This window comes from Lathamus discolor, chromosome Z (genome assembly GCF_037157495.1).
Source record: "Lathamus discolor isolate bLatDis1 chromosome Z, bLatDis1.hap1, whole genome shotgun sequence".
NCBI classification, from domain to species: domain Eukaryota; kingdom Metazoa; phylum Chordata; class Aves; order Psittaciformes; family Psittacidae; genus Lathamus; species Lathamus discolor.
The window spans coordinates 48,624,798-48,642,028 of record NC_088909.1 but is presented as its reverse complement, the minus strand read 5'-3'; the positions used below and the strand labels follow the sequence as shown (position 1 = coordinate 48,642,028).

Genomic DNA, 17,231 nt, shown 5'->3' with positions numbered 1-17,231 from the left:
TGTTCCAACAGTTCCATGTCCTTTTTATGTTGAGGACACCAGAACTGCACACAATACTCCAGGTGAGGTCTCACAAGAGCAGAGTAGAGGGGCAGGATCACCTCCTTCGACCTGCTGGTCATGCTCCTTTTGATGCAGCCCAGGATACGGTTGGCTTTCTGGGCTGCGAGCGCACACTGCTGGCTCATGTTCTGTTTCTCATGTTACAGATCAGTTGAGGTCATGAATGCCAATTTCTCCTAGTTTGCAAGTCTCTAAATAGGTAGTGCTTGGGTAACTATCAGCTCTTTTAGTGTAGACAGTAAAGCACTACCAGCCATGAAAATAATCTGCAGCAAACCTGTATTTTCTTTCTACTAGCTCCACAAATTATCCAGACTGTATGAACTTCACAAGAAAGGTTAATCATGAATTAAACGTCATCTGTACAGAAGGAGCATGTAGATGATTTCCCCCAGCAAAATAAGCTAGTCAGCCACTCAAGAGTTATGGGCATACCTTACAGTTACATTGTAAACAACATTGTCTCACATCGCACCATGCTTGTATAATATAATGAATAGGCATGTTCATTCCTACTTACCCCACCAGCTGGTTCCACAAAATACACCATCTCTGCTAATTTTTTTCTTCCTGCACTGTACCCCTGCTCTACTCTGGTGGCACTACTAGATGCATTTCTTCACTAACTGTTCCAGAATGGGTCCCTTCCGTGGGGTGCAGCCCTTCAGGAACAGGCTGCTCCAGCATGAGTCCCTGCGGGGTCACAAGTCCTGCAGCAAACCTGCTCCGGTGCGGGCTTCTCTCTCTATGGCTCCACAGCTTCTTCCAGGACCCTGCTCCAGCATGGGCTGCCCATGGGGTAACAGTCTCTTTTGGGCATCCCTCTGTTCCAGTGTGGACCTTCATGGACTGCAGGGGGATATCTGCTCCACTGTCGACCCCCATGGGGTGCAGGGGCATAGCTGCCTCACCATCAGCTGCACTACAGGCTGCAGGGGAACCTCTGGAGCAACTTCTCCCATCCTTCATTGACCTTGGTGTCTGCAGGGCTGCTGCTGTCACAGATTTCTCACTCTTCTCTCCCACAGCTGCTGCACAGGGGTTTTACCCTTTCTTCTCACAGAGGCCCCACCACCTTGGCTGTGGGGCTCAGCTGTGCTCTGTGGTACCTGGTGCAGGGCAACTCCTGCAGCCTCCTGCCAGCCCCTGGGCACCTGCACCAGCACAGCCTTCAACAGAGAGAGAAGCAAAATCTGCATGGGAAACAAAGGTAGTATATTCCACATTAATTGTTCCATTTAATTAACTCCCACAACCAGGGAAGCAACAGCTGGAAGCAGCGATTTGTACTGGAAAATAGTAAAGGAAAAAACCTAACATAACATAAACTGTAAGATTACTATGAAGGCCAGGTTGGTGAGTCTTGGGCGACATGCTCCAGTGTGAAGTGTCCCTGCCCATGGCAGGTTGTAAACAGATGATCTTAAGGTCCTTTCCAACTGTAACTATTCTATGATTCTATGAAGAAAATAAAGATGAGCTTCAAACGGAGGGGTGATGCCTACACTCAGGCAGCCCCACCTTGACACCCCCCCAGCCCAGCTGCGGCCCCTTCAGACACCCGTGACGACGTGCCCGCCGTGAGTCAGCGCAGACGAGCTCGCTGTTCAAGCCCGGTATTTCACAAGCGGCTCTGTAAAAGTGTGCAAACGGGGTGACCCCCCCCCAGACAGCTAGCTCCCGCCGCTCAGAGCCCGGCTTCCCTTCTGCTCGCTCCCCTTCGCCCGGACTACGTTTCCCAGAGGGCGGCGGTGGCGCATGTGCGGAGAGGCTCCTCCTCGCCCCTGCCTCCTGGCCGTGTCCTCCCCTACCCAGCTGTGCCTTGACAGCGGGGGTGAGCTGCCGCGCAGCATAGACGGTCGCGGGGCAGTGGAGAGTCATGGCGGCGGGCTTGAGGTTCGACGGGCGGGTGGTGCTGGTGACCGGCGCCGGAGGAGGTGAGCAGCGCCGTCCCTTCCTGTCTCAGGGCGCGGTGTGTCGGGCAGCGGCGGAGGCCGTGGCGGGGCTTCTCAGTGGGAGGCCGGGGGGTGCGGACAGGCTCCCCTGTGGCCGGCGGTGGCCGCCGGGGACGGCTGTGGGGGCCTCGCTCGTCCAACCAGGGTGTTTTCCCTGGGAAGGCAGAGGCGTGTCGGCAGGAGAGGGGCGCGCTGCAACGGAGCCGGGCCTGCGGAGGCCGGGTCAGGTGTCGGCCCTCGCCGCGGCGGTGCCAAGGCTGTACAGGGGTTACCGGCTAGCTTGGTTTGAGCTGCTGCAGCTCGGTATGAGCTCCGTACTGCTGAAAATGAGCTTGTCAGTACTGTCGCTGTGCATGCTCTCTGTTGTTTAAATACACGGTAGAAGTCACACTGCTTGCAGTAGTGGATGTCATGCCGCACATACTGTTTTGATATCCTGATTCCTTCCAGTTTCGCCTCGGACCCAGTGACTGACGCTGGTAACCTGCGGGGTCTGACACAGTGCTGTTCCAGGAGGGGTTTCACATGTGCCAGTGCACAAAGCAGCCTCCAGCCTCCCCCTGCCTTCCCAGCCACCTCCGGGGGGGGGGGGGGGGGATGTGTGTGTGTGTGCGAGGACAAGGGATGGGGAGAGGTTTCATTCAGCAGGAGGGCTGGGCTCGGCTGTTGGTGGGCTGTGGGCCTGGCGTCTCCCGGGAGCAGGGAAGGTGGTTCTGCAGTGGAATGCATGCTTTTGCCAGGAAATGTTGGGTTTGTATTTGTTGTGGTGTGCTTTTTGGTTTTTTTTTTTCATTATTTTTTTCTCCTCATGTTTTGATTATTTTTCCCCTTTTACTCTGAATGCATGCTTTGCCTACTCTGATACTTCCAGCGACGATAGGAGCTGAGTGTGGCCAAGAATGTGGCAAAATTTGTTGTTGTGATAAGCTGCTAAAGGAGCTTGTTCTGTCGTCCTTTAGGAAGGTTCTTTCTCCCCACAGTGAAGTTTTCCCCTGTTTTTGTGGAGCTGCATATAGAGAAGTCGCTTTGGAAGCCTAGATTATGTGATGTCTTGCAGAGAAGGACCATGAATATGAGATTCTGTAGAAAGCACTCAGGTCACCTGCAGCTGACAAACCAGAGAATAATTGAGGCCAGATCTTTGCATGGTGATTTTCAGCTTTTACCAGCCCTATGAGTTATGTGCTTCTCTGTGGAGCAAGTCTCACTGAAGAACAGGTTAAGACCTTAGGTATTAGCAAAACAAAGACATTGTCAACGCTGATTTTTGAATTGGATGCTAGTGAGCAGCTCAGAGCTTGGAATTTATCTGAAACATCTTGATCACTTGTTTGTTTCAGAGTGAGGCCTTTTTTCGCATAAACAAGCATCTAAAAATGCATGTTTCTTTTCCGTTTGGGCAAATCCCCTGTGAAGTGGTGTGGCCTGGCGTGTAGCATTGCCACTGCAAGCTAATTTTTATTTTAAGATTCATTTTGGTTCTTAAGCATTCATTCCTTGCTTGCTAATTGAGAGTACCAGCATATATAACATGGTCTGGGTTTTGCTCACTTCTCAGTTGTGTGGCTTTACAAAACAAAAACATTTGCTTGGACTTCGTTAACATCAGACAGTGGCTGCACCTAATGTGGTACATTCCATTGCAGAAATTCATTGGAGTCTTAAGGAAAATTCCAGTTTGTTGGCATGAGATTAGTGTGTTTCAGTGCAAGCTGTATAGTTCTGTTTTTTCCCCACATTTTTTAAGAGCTAGTTTTGAATGTTTTGGTGAAGGCCAAAGATACACTGTTGCACTTGGAGAAACTTTTTTCTGACCAGTCATATTTTGATCAGACAAATCTCAGTTTGTTTTGGAATGAAAAAATTATCATTGATTTCAATAACTTTTGAATGATACAGTGGAAAATTGCTTCTCATAACAAATAACTAATGTATAACGCACCTACAATCTAAGCCAGAGTAGAGGTGCACAAGTCTTGCTTTTGAATGTGAGGCAAAAATGAGAGTCTTCTGTTAAGATAGGTTAACTGTGAGTACATCTGATTAACTGTGGTATTAAGTGGTTCCTTTATATCCGAATAATTGGAGGAGTTTTGTCAGTACATCTTCACTGACAGTTAAATTTTGTTCAGTTTCTTCTTCAAATCTTAAAGACAAACTTTAACCAGGGATGTATCTTATTCACTTAGAATGTAATTAATTAACTTCAGATATCCCCTACTTCTTCAAGGTTGCATCAAGACATTAAGCTTTCTGCCTTAAAAATATATTTTTCTATCACAAGCACAAAGTCAGCAGCAGACAGCTTTCTCTGATGGTTCTGTTCAGTGCAATAACAAAGCGTAAGCATGGGGATTTTTTTTTTTCCTTCTGACTGGAGGCTTTTGTCTACAATTTATCTGTTTTGTTTATTTTCATGCTTTGAGTTTATGTGAAACTTTTAACTCCTGGGGCAGTCAGTGTTTTACTTTGAGCGTTCAAGATGTTTGTGTTGATTTGGTGCATTTTTCCTCAAGTGGTTCATTTTTGTGTAGCTTTTTCTCTTGAGTTGTGATCCAGGAGACAAACTGATTTTTTTTTTTTTTTTTTAACCTTTTTTTTTTTTCTTATTTTGAACTAGGTTTGGGCAGAGCATATGCTCTGGCTTTTGCAGAAAGAGGAGCGTCGGTAGTTGGTAAGTTTTATTTTCGTTAACTAACTTGATCTAGACAATAACCTTTGCCTTTTTGCATTGCATTTAACAGTGCATGCCCTTTCAGACAGTAACCTTTGTTATTTATTATTTATGTTATCTTTTGTGTTTACATTTTGCTTCTAAGCTTTATTTTCTTATGAAACAAGTTGCCCAAGTTGACCAAGGGCTTGTATTTGCTGGAAAGCCAGTCTGAATCTAATAGTTTCCTGGACTTAACTTTCGTCCATGTATACCAATCTTTACTGTGGGTTGTGTCCAGAGAGGGTGTTGTCTCGGGTGAATACTGTCAGAAACTTTTAATGTCACCCTCTGAATGTGTATGTTGTCTTCTGTTACCTTACTCCAGCAAAGAAGTTACTGAAATGTAGAAAGCACAGAATGTACTGAAAGTACACTGCATTGTTTCTGCAGTGAATTGCACAGGAGGTCCATCTGGTCTCAATGACAGTGCCAAATAGCTCTCAGTAAAGGATTTCTCATAGTTCCATAGTCATTTGGTTGAACCTTCTTAAGTGAATACTTAGTTGTGCAAAATGCTGTATCACAAGCTAATTTTGAAGGTTAAATTACGTTCCTGGGCACTCTGCAGTGGTTAGCATTGCAATTTTTAGATAGGATGTTAGGAAAAGATTCTTCACCAAAGGCGTTGTCAACTGCTGGAACAGACTGCCCAGGGAAGTTGTTGAATAACCTTCCCTGGACATGTTTAGAAGACTGTGTAGATGTGGCACTATAGGCACGTGATTTAGTGGTGGACTTCGCAGTGGTAGGTTAACAGGTGGACTTGATCTCAAAGGTCTTTTCCAACCTAAACAGTTTGATGATTCTATGATTTGACTGTCTATGAATGACTTTGTACAGGTATGGTTGATGAGTTCAAAGTTACAAGTTCAAACAAATAGTGAATGAGAACCTACTTGCTGATTTTTAGTAGCTTTCTAAGAAAAATCACAATCTCAGTGTACGAAATTTCATAAGAATTTTTGTGTTTTACTTTACTGATTAAATATGAAAGTCTTCATGGAGAAAAAGACCCTGCTGGTTGCCACCTTTGATGCCTTATTTACCAGGAAATGAATACTTTATCTGAGCTCTTGTTTAACCAAAATTATATACTAAAGCAGCCCAAATGTTTAATTATATTGACTCTGTATAGCTAGTGGTGTTCTGACTTTCCAGAATGATCTGAAAGAAAATGTATGGGGTGATCACAGCTAGTACTTACTTATCTCATGGCCTCATTGCACAATAGTTAAATCAGTAAGTTAAGAATTGACTGTTGGTAAGAGAAGCTTCTTGTTTCCCTTTGGAAATTGCACTTCACCTCTTCTTGTAGTGCTTTACAGTTACCTCTATGTGCTTGTATTTATTATTCTTGTTCTCTTATGATTCTGACTTCAAAGTGTTGAGAAATTACTTGTGTAAATTTTTTTTTTTTTTTAACTCAAGCAGATATAAGACTCACATCTTGTCTCTTAAAAACAAGCTCCCATTTTTAATTTATGGAATTTAAAGTGCATTGTAAGAACAGTGATCAAATACTGTAGCTGAAGTTGGGACCAGTGCATCCCAACAAGGAAGCTTTCTCTGTTCGGTTCCACATCTCTGTGTGCAACCTTTTGTTGAGTGAATTGCTGTCAGTGTGGTTAGACTCACCTTTTCTTGTCACCCAAAGGCTGCCTGCTACCACTGTTGTTTTGTTTGAGTTTTTTTTGTTTGTTTTGGTTTTTTTTGTTTGTTTGGTTTTGAGTCATGCTTTGGCTCTTTCATGCTTTTTATCAGAAAAAGCTGGAAGCAGGAGGAAGGGAATGCTTTGGGTTTGTCTTGCAACCTGTATTATGTCCAGACCTGTTGTTTTTTTTTTTTTTTTAATTTTTTATTTTTTCAGTCTGCCTGAGGGCTCTTCTGTTTTGCTGTCTTAGTTTAGATTAGAGACATACTTTTGAAGCATCTCTCCTGATTTGCATCTGTATTTTTGTGTTGTGAGATGGTACTGATGTGCATGTTCCTTTGAAAGCTGAACTGGAAGAGACAGTTTAGCAGTGCACCGAGATTGTTCACAGTGTGTATTTGGCACCAGGCAACACATAAAAAAAAACAAACAACAAAACCAAACCCAACTATGTACTGCAGATATTAGGTCCTCAGCACCAGCTGTTTCACTCTGCAGGTTTGCTTCTGCTGTGCTGTGTTGCTTGCTAGTAATGCACTCATAAGCTTAGAGAAATTCGTGTCTATGGTTCAGACTATAACTGTGCTCTACCACAACTGCTGCAGCCTCTTGCTCTTTTCTACTGAATGTTTTCAGCTGGAAATCATAATGTAAAGCTTGATCTTAATGTTGTTTGTATGTTGTTTGTTTGTTTTTCTTTGTTTTAATTATTCTTGTAGAGTTATTTTATCTTTTTCAAAGCCTGGAATAGCTGTGTTCATTCTTGCGTACTCAGTTTGGCTTTAACTCTGTTAGTGCTTGAACTCAGCCTAAGGTGCTTGGCTTATTTTCCCAAATACTTAATTAAGCTTTTTTTCAGCAAATTACTATTGAAGGATAAAGGTATATAAGCATGTCTTTGGTAGAGAGTTGTAATGGCTTAACAAGACTTCACTGAATGTTTTTTTTTTTTTAATAAATATTTGCCGCAGAATTGTCCACTCTTCTTTCCCAGGACAGATTAGAAGTCCTGGTGCTCTTCCTGACTTGCTTATCTTTAATATCACATTGAAGATGCTTGATGTTGCAAATGGAGCAGTCTGCCCATGCGACCTATTCTAATGCTTCACTACACTTTGAAATTTTCCCTAGTGCTTCACCTGAATTGTGCTACCTGCATGTTCAAACTGTTAGGTATTGATCCATTTAGCTTGGAGAATTTGTCTTATTTCTTTTTTGCATCAGTCTGTTAATGTGCTTGAGCATATCATCATATTCTATCTTAATTTTTCCTGCTTCAGGCTAGGTTTGTTGCTGTCTCCCCATACTTTCCGCATCCTTTACATGGATCACTTCTGGGCTTTGGCATTTTCTTTTATTCATATGGATTTTCTGCAGTTTTTCTACATTTCTCTTGCAGTGCTCCATGTGAAGTTGAATACAGGATTTCAGATGAGACTTTTTGGTTTAAGTAACAGAGAACAGTTTTTTTCATGTGTTCTGCAAGTTATGTTCCTCTTAACATGGACAGTAAAAAAAAACCCAAACCTGCAATAAACCCCCAAAAACCAACAGGGAAAAAAAAAAAAAAAAAGGAAAAAAGGCAAGAAAAAAGAATTTATTTCCTTTTGTGGTGATACAGCAGTTACAGTTGCTGTTTCCCATTAGGACCAGCAAGAATGTCTCATATATTTCTGAGGATTTCACTATTGCTGGCTTCTTAAGGACTTAAGGCAAAAAGCTGGAACTCACTAGAGCAAAAGACTGTTTAGCGAAATACCAGTATCATACGTAAATCCACAGTCAATTATATTTTTCTTACAACTTCATTTTACACCCATTTAAACATACTTTTTACCATTTTTTAAAAATTCTTTGTCTAAATATGATATGTGCATGGATTTTGAGGGCTTTTTTTTTTCCCTTGTGGATTCTATGAAACTGGGGGGGTAAGCAAATACAGCACTGCAGCAAAGTGTATCGGTCCTGTACAGCTACCGTTAATGATGCATGTCGCAGTACAGAGAGCAGCCTGAAAGCAAAGCAACTGTCTGTGTCAGGTGGCCTTACCCCACAGGAGCAGGATATGGAGCAGGATCTTTTTGCTTTGTTTGGACCACTCAATCTATTCTTTAGTGAAGTTTACTAGTAATATTTTAGATATGCTGTTGAACAGGAACAAAGTCTTCTCAGTCTTCTTTAGGGTTCATGGAGCAGGTATAGCAGTTTGACAGGAGACCAGAATTAATCACCTATGATTGATATGTAGTCTTGATCTTAATCTCTGAACTACAGTAACACAATTAGAGAGGTAGCTTGGGCGGGACAAGCAAGTTGAATGCATGGTGGGGAGAGAAAAAACAAAGTGAGATATGTTTCCCATGGTGCTTTTAAAAACGGATACTGTGTGTTATCGTAGTAAATAAAAATAAAGCAACCTACTGTTTTTTTAATAATCACATGTGATTCTCAGTATGATCCAGATGTAGCAGGTTTCATTAATACTCCTTGTAACTTCCAGTGTGATAATGAGGTAAGAAGAGGCCATTAAGTCTGAGTGTTAACAATGAAAAATACATATCTTTGTGATGCACAGTGAATGATCTTGGAGGTGATTTCAAGGGATATGGGAAGAGCTCCTCAGCTGCTGACAAAGTTGTTGATGAAATCAGAGCAAAAGGAGGGAAAGCAGTCCCTAATTATGGTATGTTATTTTTTCCAGACTAGTGTAATATTTTATCTATAGCAATAGTGGACCTGTTGAATGAATTTTTGATGCTGTTTAAGGAAGGACTACTGCCAGCTTGCCAATAATATATAAATTGAATAAGTTAAATGTGATGTGGAGTAGGGAGACATTGATGATAAAAGCAAGTTCATCAATTACATTTTTAATTAATACTTGTCTAGTAATACCCTTTTGTATGCTTTCTTAACGTGGACATAATAAGAAACAGAACCTCAGCGGTTGTCAGAGGCAAAATGGGAATGGATGACTCTGACTAGTTCTGCTGCTTGTTTTTGTTTTTGTTTTTCAATGGCAAATGTTGTGTCATTTAGACTTAGTGTGTGGGATATGCTTTAGGCCATATGCAAATAGTGGCTGAATTTGAATTTATTTTATATTGGGGTTGTATCCAATTTATCTTAGCTTCATGGAATTTGTTGTTAATATCCTGGAAGTGCAATGTATCAAGGTAATTTTACTTGAAAAATCATACTTTTTTTCCTACAGATTCAGTGGAAGATGGTGAAAAGCTTGTAAAGACAGCACTTGAGGCATTTGGGAGGATAGGTACAGTGGCTTAATTCTTGTTGTAACCCGTTTGCAGGTGCAGAGCCATTATAAACACTGCAATTCACAAGTGTATGAAGTACAGCGTTACAATAGTGGGAACTCACCAATCCTTGATGCCCTTAGGGAAACCTAAATCAGGGGCTTTCCACTCTTAATCTGCATGGGCAACTTTACTGCCTTTCTCCTAGTTTTTAGCAGAAGTTTAAAGCTCAATATCTGATTATTGTTTTCCTGCCCTTCAGAATTTTATACTTAAGAAATGGTAAACATTTGACATCTTAATACATAGAGTTTATCAATTAATATAGCAGCTTCATAAAATTAGGATAAATAATGTTGGTGAAGAGTCAGAGATACTCTGTGTTTTTGAAGCTCTTTTGCATATGTGAAGATCAAAATGCTTTAACAAAAATAAAAAAAGAGGAATGTTCCTCTTTGCCGTATGATTGCTACTCTTTAATTGTGAAGTATATGTGATTTTAACTCAGTGTTAAACGGCTAAAAATACACATGGTCAAAGCTTAAATATTTGACAAAAAATTGTGATCCAGGTTACTTTAGTGGCTTGGTGACTCTGTGGTTCTTCCAGTTATCATTTGGGCTTACTGCAGCAAAGATGGTGACACAAACTGCATAATCAGGAGCACTCTGGAGTTCAAAACAAGGTGCACAGCTGTGCAGGATGGCTGCATCCTGCAAGTATTGTGTTCCCAGGTAGCCAGCATTTCTCAGCTATACTTCCTGTCAGACTTTGTTCCACTGGGAGGATGAGACTTGCATGTACTGAAGTACTTTGTCTTGTCTGAATTTTGTCAAATGGTAGAGTTCCATCGTTAGGTGCAAGGAACTATAGAATAGTAATATGATGTATGCGTGCAATGGTTTTAATACTGTGTGTTTAGAAGTGGGAGAAAAAGAAACAAGCTTGTGTTTCATCAGTGTATTCACTTAGTTTCTGTTTTTTGTTTTGGTTTTTTTTTTTTCTTTTTTTTTTCAGATATTGTTATAAACAATGCTGGGTGAGTAAACTTGAAAGACTTTTTCCTGTTTGATTGTGGGCTGTCAACTTTTGTGTAAACATCTGTTCATCTTTTTGTTTGTTTGTTTTGTTCTCCTAATGATGCATTTTAGGATCCTAAGAGACCGTTCATTTGCTCGGATAAGTGATGAAGACTGGGGTGAGTTGATAAACTTTGAAATGCACTTTCTGTGTGAAAGGTGAAAGCTACATCCCTCCCATTGATTCAAGGAACAAGAGAAAGCAGGGAAGGCTCTTTATGACAGATTAAAGAATTATCTTTTGCCCTGACAGTTTAGTGGTAGGCTGCATGTGTTCAGTGTGCAAACCAGGTCTGTGCTGGAATGCATGGTAGGTGTATGTAGTTCCAAAGGGGAAGGAAGGCTGTAGCTGCCACTCCTTGTTCCTGAGTGGAATGCAAAAAAGAGCCATCTGAATCACACACAATAGTGTTTGTGAGCAGAACACATTCCTAGTGACTGCCTGAATACTAAACAGGCTTAAAAAACCCACAACTAGTTAACAGAGGAAAGAAAGCTGATGTGCCGAGGGACAGAAGAACAGGGGGAACTTTCAGTGAGATGGTAGATAGTTATAAGCCTGTTGAACAGAGTTCTGCAAAGATGGTCTACCTTTTGTAGTCATTGTTTGACTGTGCTTAAGTGCAGGAATTATGGTTGCTTGTGAATTTTATACTCGAGTCCAAAAGGAAGAGGCAATCAGTGTATTTCAGGCAAGCGCTTCAAAATGATCTATAAAAATGAAGGGGAAAAAAAATTAAAAAATCCCACCCACCACTTTTTTAGTAAAAGTTTGCTACACTCAAGAGAGTGCAGTTTTTGTCATGAAGGAAAAACAAATGGTATATTTCAAGTTGGGAGGCAAATTCCTGGAATTATTAAACTGATATTAATTTGTTCCTAGATATAATTCACAGAATTCATTTGAGGGGATCTTTCCTGGTCACCAGAGCTGCATGGAATCATATGAAAAATCAGAAATTTGGCAGGTAAAAAATTGGTTTTGTTTGGTTGGTTGGGTTTTTTTAACTTTTTCAGTAAAACAGACTGATGCATACCCTCTCACTGAAGGAGTTTTGTGTCCTTTACTTTCACTGTTGCTGGGATGAAAGAGTCCAAATGTGTAAGCCTTATCCTTTCAATATTGCTCATCTTTCTGCTTTCCGAGCCAAATGTTTAAAAGCTTTTTTCATGTAGATGCAAATATCCCAGACAGGAGCACTGGGGTTGTAGAATACTATCTCTTCTCATGAGGAGTGGTTAGAAATGTTTACAATGTGTATTATTGCAATGTATGTTACTGTAATACACACACACTAATGTATGCTGCTGTAAGTCTGAGGAATTTGTGGCCTCCTCGTTTTTATTCAAATGACAAGTACATGTTTATTTGTTTGTGAATCTTGGGGTTTGGTTTTGGTTGGGGTTTTTTTTAACCCCTTCGCCCAAATGTACTTGTCTTAAAAGTAGAAGGAGTTCTCTTACTCTATTTTGGTTATGTGTTATGTGTTACTGTTAACTGAAAAAGTGCACTGAATTCAGACCTTTAAGTTCTTTCACTTCTTGCTGTTTTTCCTTGTCAAACCACTGACATGATTATATTAATCTTAAGAACCATACCCACATGTTGAAAGCTATATGAGCTTTGTGATTCTGTGACCAAACTGACATTCATTCTCATCCAGGGAACTGAACTGTAAGGATAAGCAAAGAGATGAGCAGGCAGAATACATGGTTCAAGTCTAGGAGTTACATCCATTTAGGAAATGGCTTCTTTTTTGTATTTGCTTAGATGAATGGTTGCAAGTTCTTCTGCAGTTCAAATGTGTGCCATCTACAAAATGTTTGCTTATAGAGTTTGTAGCTTTTTTAATCTTAATCATATTGAGCTTGTAGCACATCTCTTTAGTTTAAAAACATTGGATTGTTGACAGTAAGACAAATAAGAATAAAAATTAAATAGATTTTTATCCCAGCTATACAGTGTTTTTATAGTAAAATGGATCAGATTCTGATAAGCCTTCTCTTAAAAGGAAGGTGTAGACTCTTTTCTTTTGAATTCTAATTTATGAGAAGACATGCAGCGCAGTATTTTCTTGCCTCAAACCACCTATGAACTGCAGTAGTTTCAGAGCTTTTTTGTGAGGAATTCATTCATCTCCACAGCAGTAACGTTAGGGGACAACAAATGGCAAGACTTTGCTATATGCTTCCTTCATGTGTTTAGCACACATCAGGATTATTTGAATGTGAATTCTATAAGTATGTGTCTTCACATATTACCAGGTAGATATTAATGTGAAGTAATTTTCAATAAAATAAATTCTTCTAACTGCTCAAGCCAGTTGATAGTTATAAGAATAATGCCATTTGAAGTGCAGTTAGAACATGAAAAGGAAATACTCTCTATACTGTACCCACTTGTCAGAGAATGCCTGTTCTTGTTTTGCACTATAACTCAAACAGGCTCATGACTTTGTCAGTTTTCTGCGATTGTGATAATGCTTTCAGGATTTGTCAGATGTTTGCTATCAGTCAAACATAAAAAAGGCATCTGTTTGTTAGCAAAGTCAGTATGTAATGTTTTTTTATTTGCACAATTTTGTTTTGTGAAATGTGGAGAATGTAACGCCAAAGCTGGAAAATGCTGTTGTGTAGAACTGAAAAACTTGGATGAATAATAGCACTTTTCTTCCTCCCCTTCCCCTCCCCTTTCGTTCCCTAAGAATCATTATGACTTCCTCAGCTGCTGGAATATATGGAAACTTTGGTCAGGCCAACTACAGTGCTGCAAAACTTGGCCTTTTGGGTCTTTCAAACACAATTGCAATTGAAGGTCGGAAGTATAACATCCACAGCAACACAATTGCTCCTACTGCTGGATCCAGACTGACCCAGACTGTCATGCCGCAAGGTGAATCATTTAAGGTCTACGTGTACTGATGTTTTTCAGTGAATTGAAGCACAGCTAACTTTCCTGTCTTAGATAATGCAAATCCTTTACATTTCATGCACTGTTAATTTGTGATTTCTACTCCCTTTTTGTCTCTGAATCATCAACTTACTTACATTGTCTAAGGAATTCTTACTTTGTTCCACAAGGTAAGAAGCAGTTTTTCACAAAAACAGTTTCATGTGGTAAGGCTCTTTAATTAGAGTCTCTTCCAAGATCCTCCTGTTGTAGTTGCAAGACTTGTTTGTTTCATCAGATGTGGAATCGGGTATGTGCATAAGGTCTCTGCAGTTGTTATAATATTGTCTAATTGCAAAATACTATTTTTTGCACAACATGTTACGTGTGTACTTCTTTGTTACATGATCAGAAGGGGGTGACAGTGAACTGAGTTTCCTAATATGTTCTACTTTATTGCACATTTACTAATCTTTGAATATTTTAACAGAGCACTGCACTGGGAAGTCAGTATAAAGAACTTATCAGGAGACAGCTTTGTATGAAGTGTAAATTTAGGATAAATAGAATTACTTTGGCAAATGATGAGAAGAAACAAAAAGGATTTGGAAATAAAAGTCTGTAAAAGCAAATTGGTCTCAGAAAGTCGTCTAGGAAGAAATTCTTTACTGTGAGAATGGTGAAGCAGTGGAACAGGCTGCCCAAGGAAGCTGTGAATGCTCCATCCCTGGCAGTTTTCAGGACCAGGTTGGACAGGGCCTTGAGCAACCTGGTCTAGTGAAAAGTGTCCCTGTCCATGGCAGTGGGAGATTGGAACTGGATGATCTTAAGGTCCTTTCCAGCCCAAACCATTCTATGATTCCATGATCAGCCTGTTTCATTTCCTTCTTGCTCTTCTTTTTCCCTAGTGATAGGCAGATTTCAAAGCCAGGGAAATCGTTAAATTTTTCAGACTGATACACAAGATATTGAAAGGTAATATATTTTATACAGGTATGCATGGATTGAATGCGTGATTTTATTTGACTTAACTGAGCTCTATTTAAAGTATCCTGTTTTAAATCTAAAAAATCCAAGTGATCAGGAAATCTGGTATGTCTGTAGGTTGTAGGTTTCAGGGATTTATTGTGCTTACTCAGAGAAGGGTCAAATACATTAAGCTTGTAGCCACGAGTTCCTGAAGCATGGCGTGGAGTTTAGCTGGAATTTCCTGGAGTAGCTGGGATTTCCTGGAGATACTTACTAGAGTGATAAAACTACTTCCTAATTTTCTTTCTTAGTAATTTTAAGAAGAGTGAGTTCCTTTCGTCTCCCTGTAAGGTAGTTACGGCACTGATAATTTCTTTCTTACCTCCCTCCCTCCCAATTCTTTTAATTCTCCTCCCCATCCCTCCAGGAGTGGGGAGGAAGAAGGAGGGTTGTGAGCAAGTGGCTGTGTGTTTCTGAGTTACTGCTTCAAGAAGACTCTTGTACCAGATGACAGTGAAAACAAAACTTACAATAAGCAACAGAATACAACTGATACATAAATTTTGCAGGGCTGATAGTTCCCAATATCACATTTGGAAATATCAGTATTTTAAGATGGGGTGTTTCTCAAATACTCAGCAGCTTCAATTCTGTTCATATTGTCTTGTCTTTCACTTGACTAGCAAGTGAAAAGGGAAATTGTTCGGGTACGTCTCCATCAGGATTATGTCTAGCTGGCTTGTACTTGTTTCAAGCTGCCTGTCAGATAGAAGTTTAGGAAGGCGCTTGCTTTTCAGTCTGCACATTTCAGTGTCCCCATCATTGAGACAGTCTTTCATCTGTCTGGCTGTGAACCCATGCCATTGGGTTTGGAGGCATGCACGTGCCTTGTGAATTTTATGCATTTAATGAATCTTCAAATGTTTAATTTAATTTGTCTTTTCATGGCAGAAAACTGTTGGTTAAATTCTTCCTGGCTCTGCTGTTCATTAGAAGGTGCTAGAGTAAGACTAATTTGGTGAAATAATACAGTATTTTTATTTTGATTCTTCCCTCCAATTTGCTCTAGATCTTGTCGATGCTTTCAAACCAGAGTATGTTGCTCCCTTAGTTATTTGGCTTTGCCACGAGAGCTGTGCAGAGAATGGCAGTCTGTTTGAGGTAATTTTTTTCCCTTACTTCCCCCTCTTTCCCTCCCTTACTTCAAAATCAGTAATTTGCTTTAGCCTGTCCAGTTTTAACCTTTTTTCTGAAACTGAATTATCAAGTGAGGTCCTACATATACTCAGCATAGACAGAAGAAATATTGACCCTCTTGCACTGTATATGACAAGTACATCAGGCAGTAAGAACCTTGTAAAATTCTGGTGTGTGCTGAAAATACAACTGATTAAAATTAGAATTAGAAAAATACAACAGTTAGAATTCTTATTGTACCTTTATGAGTTTGAAAAGATACCAAAGCAAGTACTTTAAAAGAAGTTATTTTCTAAATCATTCAAACACAGAAAGCAACTTGCAGAAAGGATGAATTACTTAGTTATGGAATACATTATAAGTATTTTCAAACTTCTAGCTTATAAATTGTATGGAAGCAGTTATCTTCGAGTTTTATGTTGCTCAGATTCCAGTGCTTAACAAAACTGTTAAATACAACCAGCAGTAGTTCAGAAATTTCTGTTATGCTGAGTTTGTGCTGAAGTTTTGTTTTTCTACATTATCAAAGCTTCACTTTGTGACATGTGGTAAGCTGATGATTTTCTTTTTTTCTTGGCAGGTGGGAGCTGGATGGATTGGAAAATGTGAGTACTTTGTGTTGCAGGACTGATTTTTGTCTTTTGAATTGACAACAAAAGTGTGCAAATCATCTTTGCAGTTAACCTCTGCTCAAAAAATTTTTATATCAAGAGAGATGATTAGCAAAAGCCTAGGGTTCTGAGGGGACTGCTTTTAAGTAAAAGTCACAAATGTCACTAAGCATGGGGGAAAACTGGTAAACCAGGTATGTGCTTTATTATGTCTTTGAGCTAACTAATAGTAACTAAGCAACCTTAGCTGTTGGATGCCAACTAATTGAAATCAAGAAGAATCATTTTTGATAACTTCAGTTTTTCATGGTATGAAAGTAGCAGATGCTGCTAAACAGGCTGCTTTTTAGTTGTTTTCCACCTTTGTTTATACTTCTATAAAAATACTAGCAATATGTATTGATGTATTGAGGCAATTAGCCTTCTTAATAACCAGTAGCTATGCTAGCTAAGTATTTGTGTTAGGTGACACCAGTAACTAGCTTAAATAGCAACGTAAAACTCAAAGATAATCCTGAAGGAAACTGGATTCAGTGTGTGAAGTATCTTAACTTCTAAATATATTGCGACTAATACCAGCATTATTTTCCTGAACCGTTCAACGACTTTTCAGCCTAGGTGAATATCACTAGTGAGTTGGAAGTAGGACCATTAATTCAAGAAATAGTTCCCTCTTCTGCCAAAATATTTTTTTTTCCCCCGCTTCATAAAGGTTTTGTACATTTCTAACTAACTGTAAGTGTTCTGGGTGGCATTGAGATCGCTTTTCACAGGTTGCGCATTAGACAGACTAAACAAACAGGGGCAGCAGCGTAAAACCTTGAAGCCCTTCATGAGAAGCTG

At 40.1% G+C, this 17,231-nt stretch overlaps 1 protein-coding gene across 2 annotated transcripts in view; it reads left to right on the top strand.

Annotated features, from left to right (window-relative positions):
- The first annotated feature begins 1,841 nt into the window (after nt 1-1,841).
- Nucleotides 1,842-17,231, top strand: part of HSD17B4 (hydroxysteroid 17-beta dehydrogenase 4) — a 67,826-nt gene continuing 52,436 nt past the window's right edge. The window contains exons 1-10 of one of the 2 annotated variants that reach the window (XM_065662173.1): nt 1,842-2,000; nt 4,639-4,692; nt 8,961-9,068; nt 9,600-9,659; nt 10,660-10,681; nt 10,794-10,840; nt 11,605-11,689; nt 13,427-13,614; nt 15,650-15,741; nt 16,358-16,382. In XM_065662173.1, the coding sequence (XP_065518245.1) occupies nt 1,943-2,000; nt 4,639-4,692; nt 8,961-9,068; nt 9,600-9,659; nt 10,660-10,681; nt 10,794-10,840; nt 11,605-11,689; nt 13,427-13,614; nt 15,650-15,741; nt 16,358-16,382 (739 nt within the window). In that variant the 5' untranslated portion in view covers nt 1,842-1,942. Of the gene's footprint in view, nt 2,001-4,263; nt 4,361-4,638; nt 4,693-8,960; nt 9,069-9,599; nt 9,660-10,659; nt 10,682-10,793; nt 10,841-11,604; nt 11,690-13,426; nt 13,615-15,649; nt 15,742-16,357; nt 16,383-17,231 lie in introns of those variants that run through there. The other variant, XM_065662174.1, reaches the window with a different exon arrangement.